Source organism: Giraffa tippelskirchi, chromosome 3 (assembly GCF_054371585.1).
Source record: "Giraffa tippelskirchi isolate mGirTip1 chromosome 3, T2T-mGirTip1v1.2.pri, whole genome shotgun sequence".
In the NCBI taxonomy this organism is placed as follows: Eukaryota; Metazoa; Chordata; class Mammalia; order Artiodactyla; family Giraffidae; genus Giraffa; species Giraffa tippelskirchi.
Genome location: NC_137277.1, coordinates 163,888,701 through 163,916,612, shown reverse-complemented (window position 1 = coordinate 163,916,612; position 27,912 = coordinate 163,888,701). Strand labels below are relative to the sequence as shown.

General features: G+C 43.2%; 1 protein-coding gene, 1 long non-coding RNA gene and 1 other non-coding gene across 6 annotated transcripts; 1 reads left to right on the top strand and 2 right to left on the bottom strand.

The window, feature by feature from the left end:
* Positions 1 to 221: 221 nt before the first annotated feature.
* Positions 222 to 27,905, bottom strand: ARPC2 (actin related protein 2/3 complex subunit 2). 4 transcript variants are annotated; one of them, XM_081583948.1, is made up of 12 exons: positions 27,852 to 27,905; positions 27,497 to 27,578; positions 19,551 to 19,585; positions 18,197 to 18,309; positions 14,154 to 14,199; positions 12,228 to 12,275; positions 11,581 to 11,767; positions 10,884 to 10,977; positions 5,289 to 5,415; positions 3,697 to 3,797; positions 3,289 to 3,389; positions 222 to 673 (listed from the first exon to the last, which is right to left on the bottom strand). In XM_081583948.1, the coding sequence occupies exons 2-12, from the start codon at positions 27,568 to 27,570 to the stop codon at positions 649 to 651; spliced, it is 951 nt and encodes a 316-aa protein (XP_081440074.1). In that variant the 5' UTR covers positions 27,571 to 27,578; positions 27,852 to 27,905; the 3' UTR covers positions 222 to 648. The 4 variants fall into 4 exon arrangements, with proteins under 4 accessions (XP_081440074.1, XP_081440073.1, XP_081440076.1 ...); XM_081583947.1 differs by having other exon boundaries at positions 27,793 to 27,855; XM_081583950.1 differs by lacking the exon at positions 12,228 to 12,275.
* Positions 24,581 to 27,861, top strand: LOC145543201 (uncharacterized). Its single transcript, XR_014080541.1, has 2 exons — positions 24,581 to 26,933; positions 26,976 to 27,861. It is a non-coding gene; the product is annotated as an uncharacterized LOC145543201 (long non-coding RNA).
* On the bottom strand, positions 24,605 to 24,741 carry LOC145543993 (small nucleolar RNA SNORA42/SNORA80 family). Its single transcript, XR_014081220.1, has one exon. It is a non-coding gene; the product is annotated as a small nucleolar RNA SNORA42/SNORA80 family (small nucleolar RNA).
* Positions 27,906 to 27,912: the final 7 nt, after the last annotated feature.

The following is a 27,912-nucleotide window of genomic DNA, read 5'->3' as shown; positions in this document are numbered from 1 at the left end:
GAGACAAATTAAAAAGCTTTACAGTACATGTTCAAGTTTACTTAGAAATGACAACTAAGAGCTTACCAGTGAGCCTCTCTCCCCTCTACAGGGAGGGTGGGGGGCTCCTGAACCTAAGCTTCTCCAGTGCAGGTTTGCAGGTTCAAGGGCAGTACTGATGTATCCTTCATCCTCCCCCCTTTTTTTGGACTCCCAGTCCAGAAACTAAGTGAATTCTCATGTAAGATAGAAAGATTTTCTTTATTAATGACCCCAACCGTATTTCTTTAGATACAGGAGTTTTGAACTCAAATACTTAGAGAAAACAAGTTAAGATTGCATTATCCTGCAACTCATTACCAGTAACATATTGCAAAGCGAAACAGCTTGGAAAAGAGGGGGAGGGAAAGGGGAGTGAGGGAGGGAAGATAAAGAAAAGGAATTAAGTTGATCAAGTGGAATTCTTTTTTTTTTTAATTCTTGGGAACCATGAAGTCCTTGCAAGCACAGCTCGTTTTTGCAGATTATTTTCCAAACGTGTACAAAATGGAACCAAAATGGAGAATCCCCTAAGAACCTGAAGAGGTGCAACATTAAAAGCTACGATTATCCAGTAGCAAGTGTTCCAGCCTTCAGTTGCCAGCCGCTTCCTCTTCCTGTTCCCAAGAGTTAGCGGGATGAAAACGTCTTCCCCCTTCAAAAGCAGAGATTAAGTGTGATGGTTAGTTTCTGCTCACCTTCCCATCCACCCTACGCTCTGCACTAGAGCTGGGGTCAATGTTTCTCAAGCAGAGGTACGTGGGAACTCCAGGCAAGGGTTAAGGTCCAGCTTTCACAGAAACAACCCATCAGCTCTTTCTTCCTATTGAATATTTCAGGGTACCAAGTAACAAGCCCACAAGGACAGTAAATATACCAAGTTAGACAGGAGAATCACCTGCCCACAATTTCTGGATAGCCTAGATCTACCTGCATTTTAGACTGGTCTCAACCCGCTTCTGAGCAAAGAATTTGGGGTCCTCCTAACACAGCTTATACCTTTTTCAGGCTAGCAGACAGCAGTTCCTTAAATCTTTCCCCATGGGGCAGGGATGTCAGAAGAAGCAACCCTCCAAACTTTCCAAGTTTAAAGGTGCTTTGTGTTGTCATACGGTGACTACCTTGGTCACAAAACACTTACCTTGCTTAAGGCTCCTGAGCTGGGGTGTCCTGTCCTACCCAGCATTCTAAGAATGGCCAACTTTGGGAATGGTTCCCAAAGATGGAGGGTACCTACCTGGCACAGAAGCCTGGAAGCTAGAGCGGAGGACTACAGGAACTAAGATTTTCCCACCTGGAATGTCTTACCCTACCACAAATGAAGCTAAAAATATGTATTTTTTTGAAGCTAAAATATTGTTATCCATTCCCCAATAGAAAGCTCAATTCCAGCAGAGCTCTGTGGGGTGCTGATGGCTAGCTTCTGATCACAGCAGGGTTGCCACCCTCCTTCATGCTGCTCCAAGGTTCTGAGAACCCACAGAGCAGAAGAGGGGTCCTGGCTTCTCCTCCCTAGCCTTGGGAACTCAATCTGGTTTTCAGGGGTGTTTACCTCCTGCTTCTCCTTTCTGGGGCTCACCTCTGCCAAAGAGAGGTCACAGGACTGAAAAAGGCAAAGCTGCTCTCCCTAAGTTCCAGGAAGGAGGTTTACGGATGACTGGCTCATTTCAAGGACTCATCTTTTCTTAGTCCCCATCAGGAAAGGGAGTTGTTTCTGCCTTTCCACCGAACCTGCTTTGCAGTGACTTCACACTCCAAGGCTGCCAGGCTGCTTGACAAAGCCAGGGGAGAAGCCCTGTGGGGAGACACTGGGTAGTGGCTGCCTGGTGTGCGCTTCTGAATGGACAGGCAGTTACAGGGCTGAAGGCAACAGGAGAAGTTCGTGACTATTTATGATGCCCAGCTCCCCTGTTTGGTGGGCGACAGGCTGGCGGGTCAGGCTGCCTTCTGCTGTACTGGCTGTTGGCTCACCTCCTGGTCTCTACTGAATGGGGCCCTGAAAGTGGCACAAAATTGGCTGCTTCACACTCAAGGTCACCAAAGAGGTGTGAGTGAGAGAAGCAAGCAGGGAAAGGAAAGGGAGACTTGTCAACTCCATGATGGAGGTAAGAGTCTGCAGGGCAGCAAGAGCACGTGCCCCCAGGACACACCTACCCTGCCTCCCCACCTTTCGAGTTCTGCCCATTTTAGGCTGTGCCACAAAGCTGCATAGTAGAAGGAATGAGGCTGCCATTGTGTTGCCATGGCAGGTGGGCACTTCTCTCTAAGCAGAGGATCCAGCTGCGGACTGAACACTGCTGGCTCTGGGCAGTGGGAGGAACTATTCTAGAGAAAGGTCTTTGGTATCAATTTCCTAGTGAGACAGGCAGCCTCTAAAGTCTAGAAGGCAGGGGTGACTTACACTGCTCTGTATAAATGTCTGATGTTTCTGAGATTAAAGTACTCTGCTCAGGCGCCCGAGAGTCAGATCCTCTCTCATCTTGTTAAATGGCAGCAAAAACTAGCCTGGTAGAAGAGGCCAAGGGAAGGAGCCTGAAGGCCTAGGCACAACATACCTATAGAAGGTTATCCCAAGAGTGTGGGGTCCTGGAAATGGCTGTGAGGGTTGTGGGGAGGCTTAGTTCACCTCAAGACGTTTAATTCAGTGGGAACAAGTGATAGGAGACCAGCACCTATTACTCTACCTGGAGAACAGGATGGCCTAAACCTTGCCAGAGGGGGTCCCAAGATTTGGCACCTGGCACAGACCCAGACCCCCAGGCCCTCGACCATGCTGCTCTACTGCGGACAGTGTCTTGTACCCTTTAGGGCTCTCCTCATCATCTCCATCTCAGATAAAGGCGACCTCTTCTTCAGGCAAAATTCCTGCCAAGACTTGGACCAGGAAAAAGAATGCTTTGGAATAGTTCCAGGCCTATTTATGCAACTAAATGTCCTCAAGCAGATTATTCCATTTCTACAAGAAGACATCGAGACAGTTAAGACGGGCCTCTCAACTCAGGCCCAAAGAGAACATAGTTCATCTTGGTAAAAAGGTCTGTGTTTCTTCCTAGCAGCCACTCTCCTCAATCACACAGATGTGCAAACAAGGAGGCCCATTCAGACGTGAAAACCTGTCTGCCCCATCTTTAGTCTGCCAGGCAGCTATAGGTGCACCCCCCTGCCTGTCTCACCTTCAGCCACTGCCCGGACACCTGGGTCACTGACACCCATGACCTCCTTGGTAAGCTTAGGAGGACGGTAGTCCTGCTGCAGGATGGTGCTACTCACGTGATTGTTTTCATTTCCTTTTTCTCGGCATCTGGGCGTGCACGGTTCAGCACCTTGAGGAAGTCGGATGTTTTTGCCCGCATACGTGTGTGAATATAGGCCTGGAGGCAAACACAGTGGGTACTGAAGCAGAGTCATGTTCCAGAAAGACGGCTTTGCTCTAAGTAGTGGAAATTATCAGAGAGGTCTGGGAACATCCACCCTGGGGTTGACATAGGCTGTGCAAGGAAGCATATCTTCACCTCTCTGCTATAGAGTGAGAGAGATGGAGAAAGGCCATGATTCAAAGCCTCTAGAACCATCTCTGTAGAGTTCATAGCAATAGCCTGGACCAGAGAGGACTTAATGCCATGAGCTCTGGTGGAGAGAATGGCCCGGAGCACAGGTGCTGTGGCTGCCCTCACTCACCTTCGAGCACTTGATGTGGTAGTGCAGGTAGTCCCGGAACGTGTGGATCAGGTTGATGGTGTTGTCTCGAGCACTGGCATTGGTGTGGCGAGGGAACAGCACTGGGTGGGGGCACAGACAAGGTGTCAAGGTCTAATTATACCAATGCCGAAGGGTGGAAAGACCGGCAGTCTACCGTCAGCTCCCATCTTGCCCTGCTTTGGGACTGTCCACTTGTTTCATTAGGGTTTTCTGCCAGCGAGTGCAAATGGAGGAGACCATGGCCGAAAACCAGGGCTCCCCAGGGAAAGGGCTTGGTCCTGGCCTTCATTCCGGGTCTGGATTCTCCGGCTGTGCACTGTGAAATCTACTAGCTCCCGCCTCTCAGAAGTCTCTCTAGAAGATGACACAACTGGCTACCTGGGTGAACTCTGGAGCAATGGGGATCAGAGAACAGAGCCTGGCTGTCGTAGGCTGTTGGTGCCGAAGCAGAATAAGTGTTCAGAGAAACTAGATCCACAGAGGATCATGCAGTCTGTGGTGAACACCAAACAGGAAGGGACAAGAACCTAAGCACTCCTGATGAGGAACGGCAAGAGGAGTTGCTTTGGCTGGGGGCTGAAAAAAGCCCTTGCCACTGCCTGAGCCCCTGAAGTCCTGTGCAGTCAGTCACTCAGCCCCACACCTGGGCAGACCTGCACGCCTTTCCCTCTGGCTTCCAGGAATCCTCTCTATCTTCTGCATCTATCCTCCTCAGTGGGCTCAGCATCAGCAAAGGCCTTGAGTAAGAACTCAAAAGAAATGCCTCCTAAGAAATGGTGGGACCACCGTTGTGTCAACTTGCCCTCAAGAGAAAAGAGCGCCAGGCCAGGAGATAACTATACTGCAGAGGTCCTGAGATGCTAATGAGTGTAAGTTCACCATCAGTTTATGTACCACAAAGAGAGACATTGCTAATTAAACTGTAACTGGCTGTCCCAACCTCAGAGAGAGTAACGTGCAAAAAAAAAAAATGTAGATTAGACTTAAGGAAACCTGGTTAATCAATCCACTCATCTCAGATAAACTGGTGCATCTTCAGCACTCAGGTGACTTAAAGAACTTCAGGAAAGGGGACATTTTAGTGCTGTCAGGGTCAGTGTGTGTATGAGCTGTGATTCTAAACTGTCAGCTGTTAACAATGAACCAGCTCACTAGGCTGAAGCAAACTGTGAGGGGGTGAATGTGAATCTTTCCAGAGGGAAAGTGGGTAAGTGAATCATGGCTAGAGTTCTGGTCCAATGAGCAAAAAAAACCAACTGGCGCCAAAGGACAGAGAACCCCACCTAGCTGCTTAGCAGTGCTTATGTGGCCCTAACCCCTCCTACTTCACACCAGAGGCTACCCTTTTTTTCCCTGAGGATTTACATAAAACAGGGAAAAAAGGAAAAGGATCACTGTATAAAAATAAAAACAGCACACGACTTGTGTTAGTGCCCCATGACACGCCTTCTACAGTCACGGCACCGGCAGCAGGAACACTCTGGCACAGCTGCTTTCGCCACTCAGCCCCATTTCAACTGCAGTTATGAACCCACCAAGGTGTGCAAATGTGGCAACCCTGCCTGGCTCACCGAAGGTAATGTAGCCGATGTTGTCACCCACGGCGGCATCAGTATCTTTCAGCTCTAGGGGAGGTTCCCTGTGGCTGAAGAGGACTTGTGGGGCTGTGTGGCTGGCTCTGCGTCCTTCTTTGAACTCCTGCCAGGATGAAGCAAAAAGCAACCAGAAGAGAATTTGGTGTGAGATGAACAGCAAGAACAGCAACCCATGCTCTGGGGTTTGCCCTGTGGATGTGACCTCTGAGCCCTCTGACTGGCAGAGGCTAAAAATAAATGACACCTAATGTGAAATACTGGGCTTCCCTGGTAGCTCAGCTGGTAAAGAATCCACCTGCAATGCAGGAGACCCTGGTTCTATTCCAGGCTCGGGAAGATCCCCTGGAGAAGGGATAGGCTACCCACTCCAGTATTCTTGGGCTTCCCTGGTGGCTCAGATGGTAAAGAATCCGTCTGCAATGCGGGAGACCTGGGTTTGATCCCTGGGTTGGGAAGATTCCCCTGGAGGAGGGCATGGCAACCCACTCCAGTATTCTTGCCTGGAGAATCCCCATGGACAGAGGAGCCCGGAGGGCTACAGTCCATGGGGTCGCAGAGAATCAGACATGACTGAGCGACCCAGCACAGCGCGACATGAAATATTACCAGTGTTGGCAGCCATCAGTGCACTTCAGATTCAAAGAGGAGAGATCACAAAGTACTTAACAAGTCTGATCTTCAAAGAGCGAAGAGAAGCACTGTTAATCCTCTTCCCTTTCTTTTGTTTTGGAAAAATATGTATGATAAAATTACTTCTGAGGCTAAATAGACAACAAATTGCAAAGCACTCGGAGAACCAGATTACGTTCAGGATAAGGATGACAGTTTATTAGTTTCTTTTGATTTAATATGAAAGGAGGTTATATTTTTCAGGAAATTTGATTAAGATGTCAAGTGGAGCTCAAGTAAGAGCTCACCCTTGACAAAATGTATCCATCCATCCTCAGCAAACTACAGAAAAATGCCTAAGGATGTCAAAACCAAGCCATTCCTCCCCGTCCTTACCGCCACATCTCAAACTTTCCCAATCCATACATTCCTGTATAAACAGGTAAGTGATACGAGGCATCCCCGTCTCAACAGAGATCTGTAAGAACAGGACTGGACTTTTCAGCAATGCCAGTAAAACCTACGGTTTAAACTCTCTGAAGGACAGCAGAAGGATGGAACCAAAAGTTTTCCAAGGTCCCTGAGTTTTCTGAGCATACTGAGAGCAAGTTATACAGCCCTTCAGTCTACAATGTTCTTTCTACTGCTGCCCAGATATAACGCTCTCTCCAACAGCCTGGGCACGGCTGGTTGCTCTCCTGTGGGGGTTCCCATGGCTTTTCCACAAACCTCTACTGGATATTTCACTATTCATTAACGCATCTGGCTTCGCTACCAGGTTTTTAGCTCAAGTCAAGGATTCTTTTATTCATCTCTGTATCTAGTCCTCTGCCCTTCAAAGAGGCTGTCTAGCACAAGAATGAGAAAGCATCACTCCCCTAGCTGACAGTGTCAGCACACTGTAAAGGAAGGAGCAGGGACTGCACTTCCACCCGCGGCAGGAGGATACACACTGACGGGCAAGCCCTCAGCAGCAGATATGTGAAGGAAGGATACTACCTGAGGAGGTCTAATGCCCAGTCGGGGAGCTCGTCTGTTTCACCCCCTGCCTCCTGAACTCCTTGTGTAGCTTCCAAAGGTTGGTGGGAAATAACATCACTGGGTTAGGGGAGTTCCCCTCTGAACTTTGATCCCCAAAGGAAAAATATCTGAAGAGGGAGGGAAGGATCCAAGATAACTCAAAACAGAAATCCTTAAAGCAAAGCTGCTGAAATTGCTCTTCTCTAGAAAATATCTTTCATTCTGCAACTGGGCTGGGAGGTTCTCTGACTTCTATCAGTTTCCCTCTTTTAGCCCCCAGCGGGGAGAACAGATAAAAACTGCCTGCCAGCACTTTCTTGTGTTTCATAAGTTTCTTGAAGGCTCCAGTTCACTGGTACATGTGGCGTTCACAACCAGATGGAGCATCTGTAAACCCGTGGTGACTTGGCAGCATTTCTCAGTTTTGTACATGGAGAGTGATACATTTCAGAGTTGGTTAACAATATACTGACTGCGGGCTATAATTCAGGCAATCTCCTGCCTTTGTTTCTCCTTGGTTTTTCTCTCTTACATAACACTTAAAAGCCAATAACCCACCAACCCAGCAGCTTTTGGCCTTTGAGTCTTTGTTACATATGTATTAGCAATACTGCCTCTTTTTTCTTCCTTTTTTTCTCTTTGGAGCATCACAATATTATTTCTTTCTTCCATGAAAGCACAACTGACCACAGAAGCTCAGAATAAACCCAAATACACACAGAAATTAAGTATATGATAAAGGCAGCATCTAGTGTAAACATGGACTTTTAAATAGCTGCCACTGGGACAGGGAGTAGTCACTTAGAAAAAAAGGTGGCTCCACCTTTCATATCATGCACCAAGAGAAACTACACATAGATAGTAAGATTTACACATAAAATATGAAACTATAAAAACACTAGGAAAATAATGCAGGTAGATTTCTTTACAATCTTACAGTAGGGAAGGTGTTTCTAACTATGACTCAAAATCTAGAAGCCATAGAGGTTGATCAATTTCACTACATGAAAATAAAGTTCTACATGGGGGGGGAACCAAACAACAAAAACAACCCATGAAGTCTAATGACTAACTGGAAAAAAAAAATCTGCAACTTTTATCACAGACAAAGGGCCAGTCTCCCAAGTATATGAAGAAACTGAGAAGATCAATAACCCAATAGAAAAATGAGTAGGGGCCATCAAGAGACATCTCACAAGAAAAGACAAAAAAAAAAAAGCTTTCAGCGTTAAAAAAAAAAAGATGTTTTGACTTTATTCATAAGAGAAAGTAGATACCATTTTTAACCTGTCAGACTGGCATAAACCCAAAAAGTTCAACACCACTTTGGGAAAATGGACACTCATGCACTGGAGGTGGGAGGGAAATGGCATAACCTCTATGGAGAAGGTGTTGGCAATGCTACCAAAATTACTCAGTTTTCCTCAGGGTCCCCAGTTCAGGAAAATATCCTACAGGTATAATCCCACATGTATACAGGCAGCAAGGATCCTCAAAATAACATCTTCACTACTGCCTACGAGGCAAATTGCTTTTGTCTTGTCCCTGAACATATAGTAACCAGTGGTTTCCACTTAATTTCTCTTGCCTACTGAACTAACTTAAAGATCTAGTAATATAAACAATTCTAGTTCACCAATCTCCAAAAGGTAACTATTGATTTTCACATGAGTGTTGAAATGATGACATCTACCAGGTTTTCTCTGATGCTCACAGCTCATATGCCCACAAAGCTGAGCACTAGCACATCCGTAAGAGTGGGGAATGGCCCCTCCCTCCCTGTCTTTTTCCAAATGACAGCAATAAGTGTCCCTCCAAGTCAGCCTGCCAAATGACAAGGGAGGGATGGCATTCTGACCAGGCTGGAGGTGCATGTCGGCACGGGAAACAAGGACCCACAGCAGGCAGACGAGTGACCACAACCAGCCTCCTCAGGTCACAGCATTCTAGGCTAGGCATCCACTGTTCTCCTTTTTCCTAGAAATTTAAAATAACTAGGCCTAGGACCGTGCTTGATTTAGTTTGAAGGGGAAAACCAGCAAAATAAGTCCACATTACTAAGGTCATTTCAAGTAAATTACCACTGCCTCTGAGTCTGGAGAGGGAGGAAGGGCAGATGGCTTTCTGGGCACCGCCTTGTCACAGGGGGCCAGGCCCATCACTCACTGGAGACACGGTCGGTACAAAAATGCAGACCTTCTTTTCCCTTTTAGACAAGTGTCCCACCACATGGACTCTGAGGGACAGCATAAGTTCACATGCAAAAAAGAATACTCAAAATTCTCCTAAGGAACAAATCTCCAGTACACTCTCCAAGACAAGATCTGTTTAAAGTATAAAAATAAGTTAAGATGTTGTCTGGAATAAAATGGAAGACGACTGGTAAAAAACCCAGCCAAATCTAAATATATACTTCATAAGCTTTAAAATTAGCTCGGCAGGCTGGATTTAGCCCAATTTCTGAGCTACTGCATTTAATTCCCCCATCAATTCTGCATAAAAACACATGAAATGCCTGTCTGAGGTTTACATTTAGGACCTAAGACATACATATCTATGTGCGCGCGCACATACACACACATACTTTTGAAAGTTTAGTACTCTCAAACGCTGTGTCAATATTCCAATTTTTCTGCATAGGGACTACAAAATTAATTTCTGATTAATTAGCTTAACACAAAAAGCCACTACAGATGGTCAAATGGAGAATATCCCTTTTGAAGATTTCCCTAGCCACTTAGAATGCCTACACATAAAGTATTCTCACTATATTAAGCACAATTATTTTTCAACTCAACCTGGCAAAAGAGGTTCTATCCTGGAATTCTTAAATTTCATTACCCTGCCAAGAAACAGAATGAACATACAAAGTTTTTTTTTCTTTAATTTAACCTCTGTACTAGACTTTGAATGCTGAGCTGTCTCGTAAGAAACCAGCCAGGATACTACTTCAGCAGTGAGATCTCTGGTCCTAAAGCCAGCAACCGGTTAGCAGACAGCATGACAAAGCCACAATGGTTGTATTGTGTCAGACCTGAGTCCAATCACACCAGAAATCCAATTACAAAATATCCCGCTAACCCCCATTACTCTTCTAGTAGATGAGCTGCAATGAGCTACTTCTGAGGAGGCGCTCCATGGGGACCTCAGTCAAACTCAGGCCCATTTCATTCTCTTCACTGCTAGTTTGACAACTCTACGCTATTAATTGCATTACCTAACACCCAAGAATTTTCTCTAGACTCCATTCTGAAAAGACTTTAGGACTAACAAGCCAAGCCAACAGACCTTGCTAGAAGCTTGAAGAAAACTTAAAGAGGGCAGGAAATGTGACCAAGCTTTAAATCAAAGACCCCATGGCAAGAAGGATACTTCATATTCAGTCATTTTGTTACTGTGTGCTATGCTTAGTTGCTCAGTCATGTCTGATGCTTTGTGACTCCCGTTTCTGTAGCCCACCAGGCTCCTCTGTCCATGGGGATTCTCCAGTCAAGAATACTAGAGTGGGCTGCCACTCCAGGGGATCCTCTTCCAGGGGATCTTCCCAACCCAGTGATTGAACCCAGGTCTCCCACACTGCAGGTGGATTCTTTACCATCTGAACCAACTCTAGTTCAGTCCCGCAAAAGGGCTAAAACCACCAAGAAAAAAAAAATTCAGCGAGTTTGATGGGGGGCTCCTTAAATTAAGTTTCAACATCAATAGGGCTGCCAGTTCTTATCTTTTTTAAAAAATATTTACTTATTTATTATTTAGCTGTGCTGGGTCTTAGTTGTGGTATGTGGGATCTAGCTCCCTGACCAGGGATCGAACCTGGGCCCCCTTGCCTTGGGAGTGAGGAATCTTAGCCACTAGACCACGAGGGAAGTCTCTTTGATGCCAAGGTATAAGTCACTAGGCCATGGTCCCCCTATTCCCCATCCCAAGATGTCTGCTCCATACCTGCATGAACACCTTTCCAATGACCACATCGTCGTCATCCTTAAACACAGTGCTGAAGACTACTGTGACTCTGTCCTTTTTTGACTCAACATACCTGAGGGGAACAAAACCCATGAGTAAGTACAGAATCAGAACAGGGTTTTGTCAAGAACTTGATCTACAAGTGAAGCAGGAGAGTAACACCATCATAAATCTTTTAATTCATAAAACAAGGTGTACCACTGAGATTGAATATGTATGGCCACGAAGTCAGTACAATAAATGCAAACTTTACATGAGGCAAGAGATGAAAATCACCCAAGGTGGACGTTATGAACCTGTCTATATGGTATGATTTGGAACCCAGAGTTAGTTGATTCTCAGAACTCCACTTTAAAAAATATTTCTTAGAACCTATAGTCACCCTCTGCCTCCTGATTACCCAGCTAAATTACAGAAGGGGACTCAAAATGTTAGTGCCTTAAAGAAAGGAAGTGCTGGATTCTCTTTTTATCTTTTGCCAACTTTCTGTAGACAAGGAGAAGTGGCCTTCTCCTTCGCCACACCATCTACATCCTGGGTTAAAGAATTTTATGAGAAAGACACTTTGGGGGGCTTCACACAATATAGTTTAAGGTCTGACTTAGCTGAACATCTTTTGGTAAGCACATGTGACAGCCACAACCAAGTTTCAGGACCAAATTCTATCTATACTCACATGGTCTCATCATCCCTATAATGGATAACTGCCCTGTTCTCTCCTTCCTTGCCCTCTTCTTGGAACTGGAAGTATTTCTCAAAGACAGAGGCAAAACAGTTTCGTTTCAACATGCCAGCCTGATGCACGATGGAATCCTTGGATGCAGGCAGATTTTCAAGGTCGTATAGCAAAGAGACATTGTATCCTGGAGGGAGAAAAAAGAAAATACCCAGTAGGTATATTGAAAAAAAAAAAAAAAAGTTTTTTGGGTTTAAATGGCATTTGATTTTGTCTCAGTGTCCATACTTTTAACATAAGGAGAATGCAGTCCACTCCCTTCTTCTTCAAAGGGCAAATGAGGTGAAATAAAACCTTAATTCTTATAAAATTACTGTAAATATATATAGCTAATTAACAGATACCATGCAAAAATCTAAATCAGTATCAAAGATGACTGATTACAAATAAGGAATGGGAGGAAGTCATAATTCTGAACTTTTAGAAATTTAATGTTCCAGACACAATCATGAAAGTGGGCTGAATATGCTATCAACCTATTAATGAGTTTCATATTTTTCTCTGATGGTTTATCATGCCAAGTGCCAACATGGTGAGCAGCTTGGTTGCTTTTTGATAAAAAAATATACCCCCCCCCAAATATATACCTGCCTGCATGCCATTGCAAACCCTGAGAATGGAAATAGGGCAAAAACCTAAAAGGGAAAAAAAAAATCTGTATACACCCCAAAAGATTTATTTGTGTACACTGTAAATCTTTCCAAGTGTTTTAAAACAATTTACTTCATTTGATCTCCATATGAGTTGTATGAAATAGGCCAGATATAGTTATTTTCATTTTAGAGGGAAAAAAAGATTCAAAGAACCCAAGTGCCTAGGATGCTTTATTATGTAATTGAATGACTTATACCTGCCCAAAAGCCTGTAGATGATTTTGCAAGAATATCTGTCCATCACTGAGGATCATTTCATATTCTAAACAAACGATGGGAATAATTTTACCAGAACTGTATAGACTTCACATTTCCGAGTTTCTTAGACCTTTATACTTTGTTTTTAGTATTTTTCCAAGAGCATTCCTGAGGTCTGTGTTTTGTTGGATCTATCCTCACTGAGAGCATCAACTTGCTATCTAAATCTCTGTTCTAGACAGGGTTTAGCACATTCTTGGCACTCCAATATTAAATAATATCAATCACCCTTCCGTTTTGGGTACCTGAAAACCAGATAAACAAATAGACCACAAGATTAGATTAAAAAAAGGGAAAATATTTAAAGCTGGGGTTTGTTAGTTTTAAGAAGCCAAATAAAACAAACTAAAAGTAAAACTATAACTGAAGCCAGACTTAAGTATGGCTTCTAATATGATGAAGAAAACATGATGAGAATGAAGAAAAGTAAAAATCTAGTATGGCCAGCTGAGTTTTCCAAACTTGCCTAGATAAACCCATAGAGAAAAATCCAGGTCATACTCTGCTTCTTCTGATAGATTTTAGGATCTGAGTGGTGATAAGCACATCCAAGCCTTTATGCTTTTTCTGCTCTAGTTATTTTTCTTTCTGAAATCCCCTGATTCCTCTTAGAGCCTACACTGTTATTTATCTTTTGGCTTTTATTTCTCAGATATGTTTGTACCATCAATTTCGGGAATAATAAATTTCAGTCTTCCTTATGGAGTACAAAGTTCTCATAGACAAATACTCCAAGTAACAAGTTACATTTCGAAGGCACTTTTATTAGATACTTTGTTTCCAGGGCATCAGGTAAGAGTCAGGGGAAAGTATTTTAATGGGGATGGTGAAGTGCCATCATTTTTTTTTTTTTTTAAAGTAACTGCTGTTAAAGAGAGACAGATACACTTTCCTTTTTAGAAAGATTTGTTAAGTCAAGGAACCAGTCACAGTATCTGAGGAACAAATATTACATTCAAGCAGTCTTACAACTTGATCCTCACTATGGGGCCTGGCTATAGATGCCTCAGAATTTGAAACTACTACTTAATCATAGGGATAAAAACACTGTTTAGTTTTTTTCCTCTTTAGGTCTCCTTTAAAGCTGTATAACATAGCTCTTCTAATCAAGGAGGCACAGATCACTGACTAGAAGAATGGATTATACGGGCTGAAATTTTTATTTGAAAATGTGAAAATAGCTGTGCATATTCCTTTTCCTTCTCCAAATGTGCAGTGTACAAAGGTGTTACTGGCGGCTGGGAGGGAGAATCAATGTTGGCTTAATCTTCTCAAAAGGCATGTTAATCACTATGGGCAAACAAAGGTGGCCCTCTGGCTGAAACATTAACAAAAAGTCATTAGGTCTTACTCAATAAATGTTAAAAACAGCATACAGCAACTCTCTGTGTGACTACATCAATAACGTGTATCCATTACTGGACAATGAAAAGCCGCTTAAAAGCTATGTTTATGGAGACAGCTGAAGTGGGACCTGAACTCATGCAGAAAAATTCATAAATAAGTAACATTTAAACAAAATCCGTTGGCTAAAAAAAGGATAGCACAAACAGGACGAATCTCTATCCAAGTCATTCCATAGTTATTCACATTACTACATACCTGATTCTGGATTTACCAAGTAACTTCCATACACCCTCTTTAATAACTAGAAAACAGAAAAACAAGTATGTTATACAAGTATATATCAACAAGTATGTTAATTCAAAGACTATGAGAATTTCATTATTTTCAAAGCACTGTGCATGCCAAGTTTTTCCTAAGCCAGCATTCTTCCTAACTTTCAAAAGGCGAATGGGAAATAGGATACAGGGAGGGAAGAAGATTTATCTGAGTTATCAAGCAAATCACTCACAGAACTTCGATTAACTCCGAAAGGTTAGCACTTGGTCACCCCCTTTATATGGTCTATCCTTCTCCAGATCTTATATTGCACATAATTACCCTTTTTTTTTTCTCCAGGAGAGTAGAAGGATGCTGAACTCAAGTGAGAATAGACCATGTTAGTTATCAACCAAGTATGGGCCAAACCACTAACTCAGATGAATGAAACGGTAAAACCAGAACTGTCAGGAACTGATTCCGGTTAGTCTGCTTATCTTGAATGCTTTAAAATTATTTATTTACTACCAGCTTTTTTAAAGGCAAAAAGCAATGGATAATTCAATCTTAGCCAGTTATTTATACTGTGGGGGTCCACAGAAGGGTGTACACTCTAAATGTTTTTTTCTCAAAACCAATCCTTACAGCTGGCTATTTTCCAGCTTTTTTTGGAGTAAATGATAAAACAAGAGTCCCTTTTACACCTTCTTATTTTTTCTCTGCCAGTGTGATTGCTCTTCCTGGTAGGAACTGCTCTGAGGCTGACATGGTTTAAGAATCAATCTTCTTATTTGGGAAGGAACAGTTCTGACTTTAAATGTTATTGACACATTAAGCAGAAGAAAGGCAGTTATTTGGAGAGAGAGAAAAATGAAAGTCACTAGAATGCAATAACCTATCAGTATTTAATAGTCTTTATTATGTTTTAGAGGCAAGACACAGACAGGTCTTATTACTGTCTCATTAAAATCTTGAACTCAGGGAGGGAAGGAGTCAGCATTATTCCACAGGAAGGCAGAACTGAGGCCAATATATTAATACTAACCCCCAGTCGTGTAACAGGCTGTGGGATTTTGTCTCTATGCATCCAATTTTTAACCGTGTCACCACAAATATACTAACAACAATCCTCTTGCATTTTCTGGGATACCAAAAAAAGAGGTACTCAAATCTAAGATAAGTTACCAAGTTAAAAGTGAACAAGAGCACAAACTTGTGGTGTGTGTGTTTTAAAGAATCTCACTAGCCAGAGAAAAGCACTAAGAAAATAGGCAGCACTACAGTGGAGGCCCACGTAAGCAGGGCCACCGTCTGGTCCACTCCTGTCATCTCAGAGCCCATCTCCAGCATCTGGGGACGCAGATAACCGATCTGAGCAAAGGTCAATGCTTTTCTTCTAATCTTATTTTCAGTGTTCTCTCCAGGTTTTTAAAACATATATGATATACAAAACAGGAGCAAACCATTTATTTCATGTCCCATTTTAAAGAATTATCATGTAGTACATTCTTTCTCCTCATTCTTAAATATTTTTTAGTACTCCACATATTTATTTAACCATTATCCTATAGCTGGAAGAAAGTCTCAACGTGCAAAACCTGGACAGTAGAGTGGACTTCACAGCATGAATCAGTGATCACACTTGTTTATGTAATGGCAAAAGGTAAGGAATGCCACACGTAGCTCCTATTTGGTGACCATACACCCACTGTGAGGTATCGCTTACAGAAGAGGAACTGAAGGGAGAGGTTCAAGGTCATAGGATCTATTGGTGGCACAGAGATTTGACTTCAGGTGTCCCATATACCACTTCTCCTAAATCATTTCAGGGCGAAAAAAGTAGCACCCATGTCCCATTAATAATTTTAACTATCTACAATTCTGTACTATGTGTACTTGGAGGAAGGGAAAATCAGATGTGGGAGAAACCACAGCTCCTAGTTTACGTTCCAAGTTATTCAGTTTAAGCCCAAGATACTAAGTTAATATTCTGAGATCTAAATGGTTCTTAGAACCAAAATTGTACCACATTCAACTTCTCTGCTCCTTCCTCTTTGCAAAACCAGCCAACGCTTCCTAGTTCACTTCACTTGCACTTTTAACCATGATTCACTTTGCGCCCCCTCTTCCAACCTAACACCAGGAAATCAGACCTTCCCACCAGGCAGCTGAGGCTTTCTGCTTTGAAAAAAGGCCTGGGACAAAGTAACAAGCTTCCTGTGGTTATCACAGGCTGGTCACTGTTTAACCAACCCAGGGAGCCATTTACCCCGCACTCTGCTCCAACACGGCCAATGTTACCTATTCCACCCACTTGAGTGGGTGGGGCTGGTTCTGACCCTTGTGGTAGCTATAAGAATAGCAACTTATTCTGGAGTTTCACTGTAAGGAAAGCACAGACTTGAACAGAGATTTAAGAAATCTAGCTTAACACTTTCTCTCCCTCCCAAGAATTGATCTTACTGCACCAAGATCTTTAAAGAGAAGGGAAGGTCTGGGGGAATGATCGCACAGTTTTTCAGTTATCTGTTCAAATGTTCAACAGTTCTTTCTAGGTAGTTGCCTTCTACTTCATCTAAAGCAGGGCCACCTTAACTGCCATTTATTTCCTCTTGATCTTCATCTGGTAAAGAGCTAGCCAGTCTCACTTACATTAGTAATCTTTCAAATGCGTTAAAAGACTTAAGTCTTTCTCCTGAGGCTCTTTCTTTTCAGGTAAAATAACCCTGAATGCAAATTCTCTAAACTATTCTTCTTCTCTTGAACTTGAGGCAAAATCAGAGTAGGTTTTAGCTGTTCCTTTGAATTTCCAGGGCAAAACAATTGCATTTGAAGAAGTAAGGGAAGTGACGGTGTATGGCTCTTGGTATCTGGCTTGGTTAACATTAATTTTAGTTTTTAGTAACAAGATTTTGATCATATGCTTTTGTTAAACAGCTCTTTCATCAGATAAATTTTAAATAAGTTAAAAGATATTACTCTCAGTAGCACTACTATATATAAAACAGCCAATGGGAATTTGCTGTATGACTCAGGGAACACAAAATGGGGCTCTGCAACAACGTAGAAGGGTAGGAAGGGGTGGGGGTGGGAGGGAGGTTCAAGAGGGGACATATGTATACCTATGACTGATTCATGCTGATGTATGGCAGAAACCAACACAATACTGTAAAACAATTATCATTCAATTAAAAATAAATAAACTTAAAAAAATTACAAACTACTATTACTCTCAATCAGAAAGAAAATAGAAATGGGTGTATCTTCATTCACCACATTAAGGAGAACCTACTCTGTTAAAACTAGAAGATACTTGAAAACTGATTCAGGAACTGAGTCATACTTCCTGCTTTGAGACCCAACCACAACGTGCACACACTGGTGTAATAACATTTTCTTTCTTCCATAAATGGCTCTCCCCAGAGCAAATACAGTTCAACAGGAACCAAACCTATTGAAAGAAGTCAGTGAATAAAACATGGCCACCAAGAGTTTCTGAACACATGGACACCCTTTCTTATTTCCCCTAAGGTAGTCATAGGAAGAAGAGATACTTACAGAGGCCAGTTCCAAAGAGCATTAAATTAAAAAGTGTGAAGGGCAGATTTGTTCCTAAATTTCTAGAATGAGTAATTAAGCCTTGAAACAGACCAGAGGTTATATACCTGCTTCACAATGTAACAGAAATAGAACGAAATCCCTCTCAGTCTTGCCATAGCTATTTTTGTATTGGTCAAAGAAAAGTATTCTTTGCTACATTTTTTGAGAACTAAATCTGTTTTTGTTTTCACTGGTTAGAGAACATCTTTATTTCTTCAGTGTAAAAAGCAATCAAGCAGAGAACCAAAACCCTTTCTGAGAAACACCCTTCTTTATGACTGATGGAAATGAAGTCAAGGGCCCCTGGTTAGGTGAGCAAGCCATGCAGAGTGGCCAGTGCCAGTGTGGATGAGTCAGTGCCGGGGATCTCCTAGGAGTGGCAAATTGCCAGGAAAAGGTGAGGCGGAAACAAGACTCCCAAGGAAAAGTGATGTGGAACTTACCTCATCAGCACCATGTGCCTGAAGTTCCTTGTAGAATTTCAAAGAAATACTGACCATCACTTTTGTTTTGTCTCCATTAGGATTTGAAATATGATAGAGGACTCCATCAAAATCTGCCAGGAGAGGCAAATAAACTTGCTTAACTTGAAAATAGGAAATAACATCTCAAAGTGCCTGTCTACCTGTTGCAGGGCACAAGGACGTCTCCCTTACAAGTAGGCATGTAAGTAAAATGACGTTCCTTTAAAATCCATGTGGAAAATCAGTAGAAACACTGAGATAAGAATTATCGAGTACTCATCTCTTTTCTCTAAAATTACAAAGCTATTTTTACTTTAATCATCACTTTGTGCTGAAAGAATTAAACAAACAAACCTTTATTGTGATGTACTTTAAACATGTATAAAAATATAACATACAACGAACCCCTATTCTCATCATGGCTTCAACAATTAATCAACATATGGCCAACCTTGTTTCACTTAGACACAGCCCTTCCCAATGCTTTATTCTGAAGCAAATCTCACACATCACGTCACTTCACCCATAAACATTTCAGAATACATCTCTAGAAAAAACATAACCTCAATTCCACTGTCATGCCTAAATTTAAAAAAACAATATTAAATATCCAGTCTAGCACTGAAATATTATCTCAAGAGTTTTTTTAAAAATATTGTTGTCTTATTTGAATTAGGATCCAAACAAGCCTCATACAGTGTGTCTGGCTAGCTCTTAAGTTCTTGTACTTCACAAGCCTCCCCTCTACATAGTTCTTGAAACCTGGGGCTGTGTGTCATTACTTTAGGGAGCTCTGGCATTGCCAGTTAGCAGAAGGGGAAGGGGATGGTGCCTGGCCTCCAAGTCGGAGCTCTTCAGAGCTGCAAAAAGTTTTCCAAGATCACCTGGTCAAGCATCCCCATTTTATTAATAAACAGCATGACCAACGCCTCAAAGTTCACAGAACAAGTGAGTAGTGTCAATACCCAATTCTTTCTAGGGAAAAGAAAGCAGTAACTTCTCTCTCGGACTTACTGAACAAGTTGAGTATTTCTGTGATTCCCTACTCCTCTAAGTGCCAGGCAAACTAAGATGATGGCTGAAGATAATAACATAATATTTCCAAATTTAAAAAACCTTAGTTTGTACCACAAAATTAAACCCAAACTTCTAAGATATCAGCAGGCAGCTTTATATAGCTCACTAAACCCATGAATAATGATATAAAATAAAAGCCAGAAAAAAAAAATCTGACAAGATAGGAACCCAAATGTCAAAGCTTATTTTAGGAACAATTTTCTTTTCTGTTTTTTATATTGTGCCTTCTCTTAATAGGTGAGATAAAGGAACTTACCTGCAAATGTTACTTCTACAGCTTCTGGTTTGTTTCTGCAAAATAAAATAAAAGTCCTTTAGTTAGCTAACTATATTGCTGGGACTTCCCTGGTGGCAGAGGGGGCACAGGTTCAAAGCTTGGTCAGGGAACTAAGATCCTGTGTGCCGTGCAACATGGACAAAAAGAGGGTAACGACATTGCTGCTTGCCTTCAGGGAGACTTGCAAAAGGCTCCTGAGCTTTATTTGAGATCAGACAACCTTGATCCAGGTACACAATTCATTTTTTCATGCACCTGAACCTCTGTACTTACTAATGGTGGAAGACTGAAAAAAGGAAGGACAGATAAAGCTTGTTTTGCAGCTCGAATCTCTGCTGTGGTTGGGGCTCACCTTCAATTCTTAACTCCTTAAGACCATGATAGACACATTTGTATATATGACCCACAAAATGCCCTCTTTTGGTTGTACTCTCACCAGGAAAACTGCTAAACAGAGAGCAGAACAGTTTAAATTTACATAAAGTGAAAGGATGAGTTCACGCCACAAAATGATGCAGTCCTATTACATTTCAAAGACAATCTTTAAGTCTTCCTACACGTGTTTTCCTCTCCTTTACATCACCTGAGTACTCACCACTCTCCTTCGTGAAGCCCTTTTTGGTTCTACCCTGGTTTTTTTTTGGGGGGGTTTGTTTTTAAATTTCAGTGTTGCACTTTCATACAAAGTGTAGCACAACGTAACAGAACAAAATCACTGAGAACAGTCAAGACATCTGTTTTCCAACTTTAGCCGTTTCTTCAGGACCATGTTTTCAGACAAATTAATGCCTGCGTCCCTTCATTTTCTCACCTACTCATCTTTAAAATGGGGGAACACAAATGATCCTACCCACTTCATACAACTGCTAAAGATAAAACAAGAGAACAGACATGGAAGAACTTTTCCTGGGAGGCTCTGATGGTCTACCATTTTCAATGTGATTCCCAGCTGAGCCTGGTACATGGACTTCTGTTTGATAAATGCTGCTGAGTTATTAACCCAGAAAGCATGACATATATCCAGTTAAAAACAATAATGGTCAATTAACCTCCAGTGAAAAGCTACTTCACATGCTTTCCTCACTTCTCCTCAAAATCCAATGGTAGGAAGACTCCATAGTTTTATTAGCTAACACCCTATAACTCAAATGATTCCACTTTGTTTTATGGGCCAGCAGACAAGATATACACGCTTTCACATTTATTCTTGCCTAACTTGCTCAAGACCTCACCATCAAATGTGTATCTCTTTTACTATCTCCGCTCCCTCATCTGCAGAAGGAACCAAGACTGAGCTGCCCTCCAGAGTTGCTGGGAAATAACGGAATAAATGATGTGGTTTATGACTGTTAAAACGCTGCTGCAAAGCTAAACCATACCTTTCAAGGAAACTGGCTTCTATTAAACATATGTTAGCCCCGTCGTAAAATCAACCTATACAAATCACATATCGAGTTCCACCCTGCTTCTTCAAAGCCATCCATATGTGACTTAGGAAAAGTACTCTGGGTGTCTGAGAATTGAAGCATCAAGTGGGTTTATGGACAAGCAGTGAGTTCAGGATATGATGAAAAGAACTGAATAAAAATTAAAAGCTGTTTCTGATCTTTCATTTGAAACTGTAGCCTGGTAACTAAGGCGATGAATGACCAACCACCACTTCTCACTTATAGAAAAAACAAGAGCAAAGGAAGTAGAAACATTAATCTATGGCCCATTTGAATGAAACATTAAGAGGCTGCACAACGGGAGGAAGCGCTGAAACACATTTTCCTGAGGAAGGCTGGCTGTGTCAAAGAGGCAGGGTGGAGCCGTATAAAAGCCCAAGTTGTATCACTTAGTAGGAGGCTGTTTTTTTTTTTTAACCTTTAGGCTTTAAGTCAGCCAAGGAAGGACTGAGTTCCTCACTTTCTTACTTCATCAACAGACCAAGAAAAGATCAACTGTAGATAAAAAACCTTAGGGTTCCAACATTTTGACTCTGAAATTTTGAATTTCTCTAGGTCATAAAGTTCCCTGAGCACTGATCCCCACTGGGAGAAGCTGCTAAGATCTATACTAAGTGGTTTGCTGCCTGACTTGGGAATATTTGTCAAATCATTGCCATTAATATTTTAGTTTACTATTTATGGTTGCAAAGAGGTCGCAGAGGAGAGAGGCAGGCTGCTGAGGAGAGCACTGAGCTGAAGGAGTCCTCCTGAGAAGTCACTTCTGTCTAACTGTCCCCAGTAAGGGGACTGCGCTGAGCGGGAAATATACCATGACAGGGCCGTGGCTCAAGGCCAAGACCAAGTGTTTTGTGGTTTAAAAATCATGGAGCTAGTGGGGAATAAGGGGCTTCCCTGGTGGCTCAGCTGGTAAAGAGTCTGCAAGTAATGCAGGAGACCGCATGTAGCACAGGAGACTGGGGTTTGATTCCTGGGTCTGGAAGATACCCTGAAGTAGGAAATGGCAACTCACTCCAGTATTCTTGCCTGGAAAATCCCATGGACAGAAGAGCCTGTACGTTACAGTCCGTGGAGTCCCAAGAGTCAGACATGACTTAGCGACTAAACCACAAGCAACCACAGACAGGAATAAGATTGGTCTGGGAGCAAGTGTACTAACTGGCCGAAAGAATGTTAGTCGCTCAGTCGTGTCTAGCCCACCAGACTCCTCTGTCTATTTAGGCAAGTATGCAGTATTCAGGCAAGAATACTGGAGTGGGTTGCCATGCCCTTCTCCAGGGGATTTTCCCAACCCAGGCATCATCGAACCTGGGTCTCCTGCATTGGAGGCAGATTCTTTACCATCTGAGCTACCACAGAAGTCCCTAGGCCAAAAGGGCAAATAGTTATTTTCTGTTTGTGTGCTAAAGTTTCAGATGGTGAGAGTAAGTTTAATCACAGAAAAAGCATGTCTTTCAGAGCTGACTCTTCACCTCAAGTTCTGTCACTTACTGTAGCCACAGCAATGATACTCATTGGCAAGCCAAAGGTCCCTTTTCTAGAAGATGCAGATTAAGAGCCTCTACCACACAAAGGTGCTTTGAGGACTAACTGAGAAGTTCCATGGACGGCAAAGTTTCCCAACAAAGGTCTTATGACTCAGCTACAGATATGCTGCGATAATGATCCCACGGCCCTTAGGGCAGCCCAGTGGCAGGATCTCCAGGCTAGACCATTTACCCAGATGTGACTTACCACAACAAGGTCAGGAATCATCAGGGAAGGGTGCCTACACAATGCTGAATCCATCTACTCCCTCAGCAACTCCCAAGAGCCCCAGTTTTGTCAATTGTAAATCAGAGCTGCTATCTGTAACCCAGGCACATTTTGAAATGGAAGGAAACCATGTCAAACAATCGGGAATTGGTCAGCAAAACAAGGAGAAACAGAACCATATTAGTGTCAGACTGCTGCAATGTCTGGAATCCTAGAGTAAGCCAAGTGGCTAAGCCCTCAGGGTTACTGACAGGACAGCACAAGACACTAAACCATACTCAATTCATTTAGATGGGTTTCAAGAGCCATTCTTAAACTCCTTTAGAAAAAATGTCTTCCTCTCCTTTTTCTAACGAAGTTTCTGAAATGTCACTAAAGAACTCCTGGCAACTGTTATTATCCAGTCCTCTTTTCTCATTAAGGATTTTGGAGTTTTTACTCCTGAATACATTCAGTTCCTTGTTGTGCATTTATGTCCCTCTTCTAGTTACTGTTTCTATGAGCTGAATTAGAGGAATTATTGAATTCTGCTCATTATCTCACCATCAAGTTTTTGATTAATCTTCTTTAAGTCCTCTCTAAGGCTCCCATCATCCTTTTTGAGCAAAGCCTACAAAAATGGATCATATTAGGTAAGAGGTGGTCCTACTCTCTTAAGGTACATCTCAAAATAACAAAGAGGGTCTAAAAGCTGATTCACACAATGTCAGAAGAAGGATAAACTCCTAAAGAAACTAAGAACCATTCTATCTGGCTTCATCAAACATGTACTAAGCTGACTATACACACAGTAAGAATTCTGGCGAAACAAAGATGATAGAACCATAGACTCTGCCACTAACAGAATCGCAGGCTTGGTGCACACAAAAGAACACAGCTCTGGGGCCTCACGCCCAAAGTAGTTCCAAGGCAGCCAGAGTGGGCAGCAGTGTGTGACTACAGTGACCCGTAAAAAGACCAAAGATCATCTCAGCAAGTCAGCCACTACATTCTTCTAAATGCTTAAACAATGTCCTAATTCCAAATTACTTCACAGCAGTCTGTCTCCCTGAGGACATATGCAGCATATTTGGGAATGAGAAAGTATCAGCAAGATTTAATTTATTCCTTTCTCAAATTTCTCCTCCTACAGTCCTCGCCCACCCCAACTGGCTTGCTTACTGAGCTTCACTCCCCCTCACAGAAGCACAGCTCCCCACAGTATGCACAGCTGTGGCAAGGAGCCAGCACACACTTAAAATCAACAGCAATTCGCATCTGACAGCATTTCCTCAATTTTGCACTCCAGACTAGAGTGAAGTTGACAAGCCTAGCTTTTGAGGCTAGAAACATTCTTGGTGTGTATACAGTAACAAAAGAATTAAATTAATTTGCCAGAATACTTCTTTAATTGGGAGCCTAAGTAAGAATTCCTAAATGGTCGGGGAAAAAAAAAAACCCCAAAAAACTGCTGGCAAGACCTGCACATGAGGTTATCTGCAGTGTTGTGCACAGCTTCTTAATCAGTGACAGTCTCTCAGTTTGGAGGCTTTTGAGAAGACAATTTACCAAGAATTATCATTTTGTGGGGACACAGGAATCATTTCAATAAGCCACCTTCCTAGGAGTGTGGTAGAGAAAAAAAAGAAAAAGTAATTTGCCTGGAATGGCTCTCAGGCTTTGTCAAAACTGCCTCCAAGTTAAAAGGTTTTCATGACCAAATATATTCTTAAACAATTTATGACAGAACTGCTTTACTCAAAGGAAATTTGGACTTTTAGAAGGATGTCACAGGCAAGAAGATCCAGCAAGATAATCAGAGAGGCATCATTTTTTTTCTTTCTTGTTTCACACTGTACGACCCCCTTCAGTGCTCACAGCCCACAAGTAAGGAGGCTGGGCAATGGTTCGAGGCTGCAATTTACTCTGGCATGGGTACACTATGAGAGGCCCACAGAGGAGGACCTGCCATAAATCCATTACCATGCTCTGAGAGGCATCACTTAAGATCAACTTCAAAAGGAAAATTACTCTAACAGTGTTCTGAAGTATATACTGCAGAACTATTTTTAAGACTACCTTAAGCTCACGTTTTCAGTAGCTGCAACAGGGCTCTCCAAGGGGACTTTTTGCAATAATGGAAATGTCCTACATCTGGCTGCCCACATTTGGCTGCTTCTAGCCACATGTGGCAACGGAGCCCCAGAACTGTGGCTGGTGTGACTGAGGAACTTTATTTTAATTCACTTGAATTTTTATTTCAACCTGACTACCCACATGTAGTTACTGGCTATCACTGGGTATCGCCAAGCTGGAGGATTCACTCTGGGGAAGGCTGCGCAGAACCTCATTTCCCCAACTGGGAAAAGCAAGGTGGAGCTGACCTCTTCCAGCAGGTTCCCACAATGGCCAAGCCTTTCCAATCTCCAAGGTTTCTCCTTAGAGCTACTGCCTTTCTTTAATCTTTCTCTGATCTCCACCCCAAAATGTGTCCCCCCTTAGATCCTCTGTAACTCTGCCATAATCTTAGAAAGGTCCCCCTTTCCTGTTCCTGTTTGGGGCTGAGCACTGACAGAACCCTGTAAATGTTCATGATTATCACACTAGTTATTATTCTCTAAAAGTTCTGGCTAGGCATGCACCTTGATAAATAGTTAACTACTTGATAAATACTTAAATACTTTGCTGCTGCCTCACCTTACTAGTATGCCTAGAAACTTCTAGGCTTCTTCTAGGTGTTACATTTGCAATCCCAGGAAAACCCTACCCATTAGACTGATATCACGGTCTCTTTTCAAAGTGACTTTCAACAGAGTATGTTCTGAGTCCACTTACTTAAAGTCACATCTCAACTGGAAGACAGGCCAGAAAAAAAACAAAATTTGCTGCCATGCCCTAAGATTCAACATTGTTACAACATATACTTAAAAAAAAAAAATGTCAAGAAGTTCTAAATTATGCCTTCCAGACTTGTGTGACTACTTACTCCCAGCTGAAATAGTTAGTAGCTCTTTTTAAGAGTAATGTTCTAAAAGGAAAAGAGCTATGAATAATGGGCTACATTTCAGAGTCACAAGTTATTAATAAACAAGCAGATGTGAACGTACTCCTACACTACAAGGCATGCTTCTACTTGAAATGCACAGGCATTTATCTTGTAGATCAGCTTATAACCACCCAGGTCTCATTTTTCGCTAGTCAAAACTTGAGAATTCACTTGAGATCAGCTGTGAAAATGCAGAAGTTAATTTAACTTCCTCTTATGTGTTACACTGCTCAAAAAAGTACACAGCAATCACCCAAAATAAGCCACTAAGCTGATTCGCTTGAACATTTAAAATGTAAAGGAACTGGTGAGGCTGAAGACAAGAAGCAAGTCAGCCTAAAATATAAGCAACTGCAGCCCCTGGCAGGAAACAGTCACTACTGCTCACTGTGTTACTTCAAGGAAAGCTGTGCTTTGTTCTACAGATAAAACCGTAGCCTTTTAAAAGAGACAGGAGACAATATATTCAATATAAGAGACAGGTAATAAGTATTTTTTTTAAATGCCTCCAAGCCACAAGTTCATTATGTCCACTTGGAAATTCCCTCCACCAATCCTCTCCCATCGGTGGCTCTCCAAGCACTTACTCTTAAGTTCCCAGTTCACCAGAAACGGTTTGCACTATTTCCTCAACTGTGTAACCAAGATGTGAAGTCCCATCCTCACACATGGGGAAATGAGGCAAAGGGACTGGCCACAAGCCATCAAAAATTAGAAGTTAAAACCGATTCTTTGGTTCATGTATTAAACATTATATTAGAAAAGCAAAGCAGCTTTGAGGGAGGAGGTTGTCTTCTACTGATTCTTGTGTCTGACAGCGACGGCTGCCTTCGAAACATGTCCTAAAGCCCACTTTTAAAAAGGTCAATGGTTAACAAACAGGTCTTATCTGAGAACTTTATTACAGACTCTGGAGGCTTTTAAGTGTGTATCTGAGCCGGAGTGACTACAGAAGAAACCACAGACCAAGGGGTACGGTACAAAGATTTAAAAGATAACCAAACAGAGGACAGTGGGTGGGGAAAGAAGAATCAGGACCTCAGAAGAGCGATAAGAAAGGAGTGTGGATGTTGGGGGTGGGGGGAGCTATTAACTTTGCTCGAAAATGTAACCCTCACAGTAGGGTTCGGGGAAGTAAAACTAGAGAGATCAACGGGTTTTCCGGCTGCAAGGCAGGGCCTGCTTTCAGTCTTCTCTCTCGCTCCTTTAGTCGAGAAGATGGGGGTGGGGAGCGAGAAGATGGGTGGTGAATCTGGGCCTGCCACCTTCTTTCCTCCTCCTGTGCTGAGAATTCCTGAAAACTCCTTCCAGCCGGATCCCAAATGGACTCTCTCTAGGTTCTGAACAATGACGGGGAATACTGAGGGAAGTGGTCCCCAGCTCGCTCCAGAGGGCAATGGGATCCTCCAGCGAGGAGTTCCGGCCCAAGCTCCCCTCACGTCCCACAGGTCTCCTGCCCTTTGGCACGCGCACTCCTGTCCCCTCACTGCTTCCGCATCCCTCCTCTGAGCCTCTCCCCACGCATCTCTGCCCCTCACCCCACCGAGCCCAATCACCTCCCACGTCTAACCCCGCCGGGGCAGCCCCCACACCAGGCCAGGTCTCCCACCTCCCTCCTTTGGGTCTGGAGGACTGAACGATCATCAGGGGTCAACTCTGCCTCCCCCGCCACCCACCGGCCCCAGGCGCGCGCTCACCCGGCGGCCGCGTTCTCGAACTTGAGCGCGAGCGTCTCCTCGATGATGCGGTTGTTCACCTCCAGCAGGATCATGGCGGCGGCTGCCCCGGACAGGGGAAGGAGAAACAAGGGCGGGTGAGGGTGGGTAAGGGAGGAAAGGACAGAGGGAGCGGCCCTGCTGCCCCTTGAGGAGGGGGCTGGGTGGGGTAGGAGGTTAGGGGAGAAGGGGAAAGGGACCGGGGTGGGAGAAGGGGAAAACGTGCGCGCTAGCTCGCGCACGCACCGACTGTGGAGACACCCACCCACCCGACCGACCTGGCCCCTGAAGCCTGAACCCGCCCGCCGAGCCGCCGCCGCCGCCGCTGCCGCCTCACCGACAAGCCCGGTCCCCGCCCAGCCCCCGGCTCTAGCCGGCCACTTCCGCTCTCACACCCA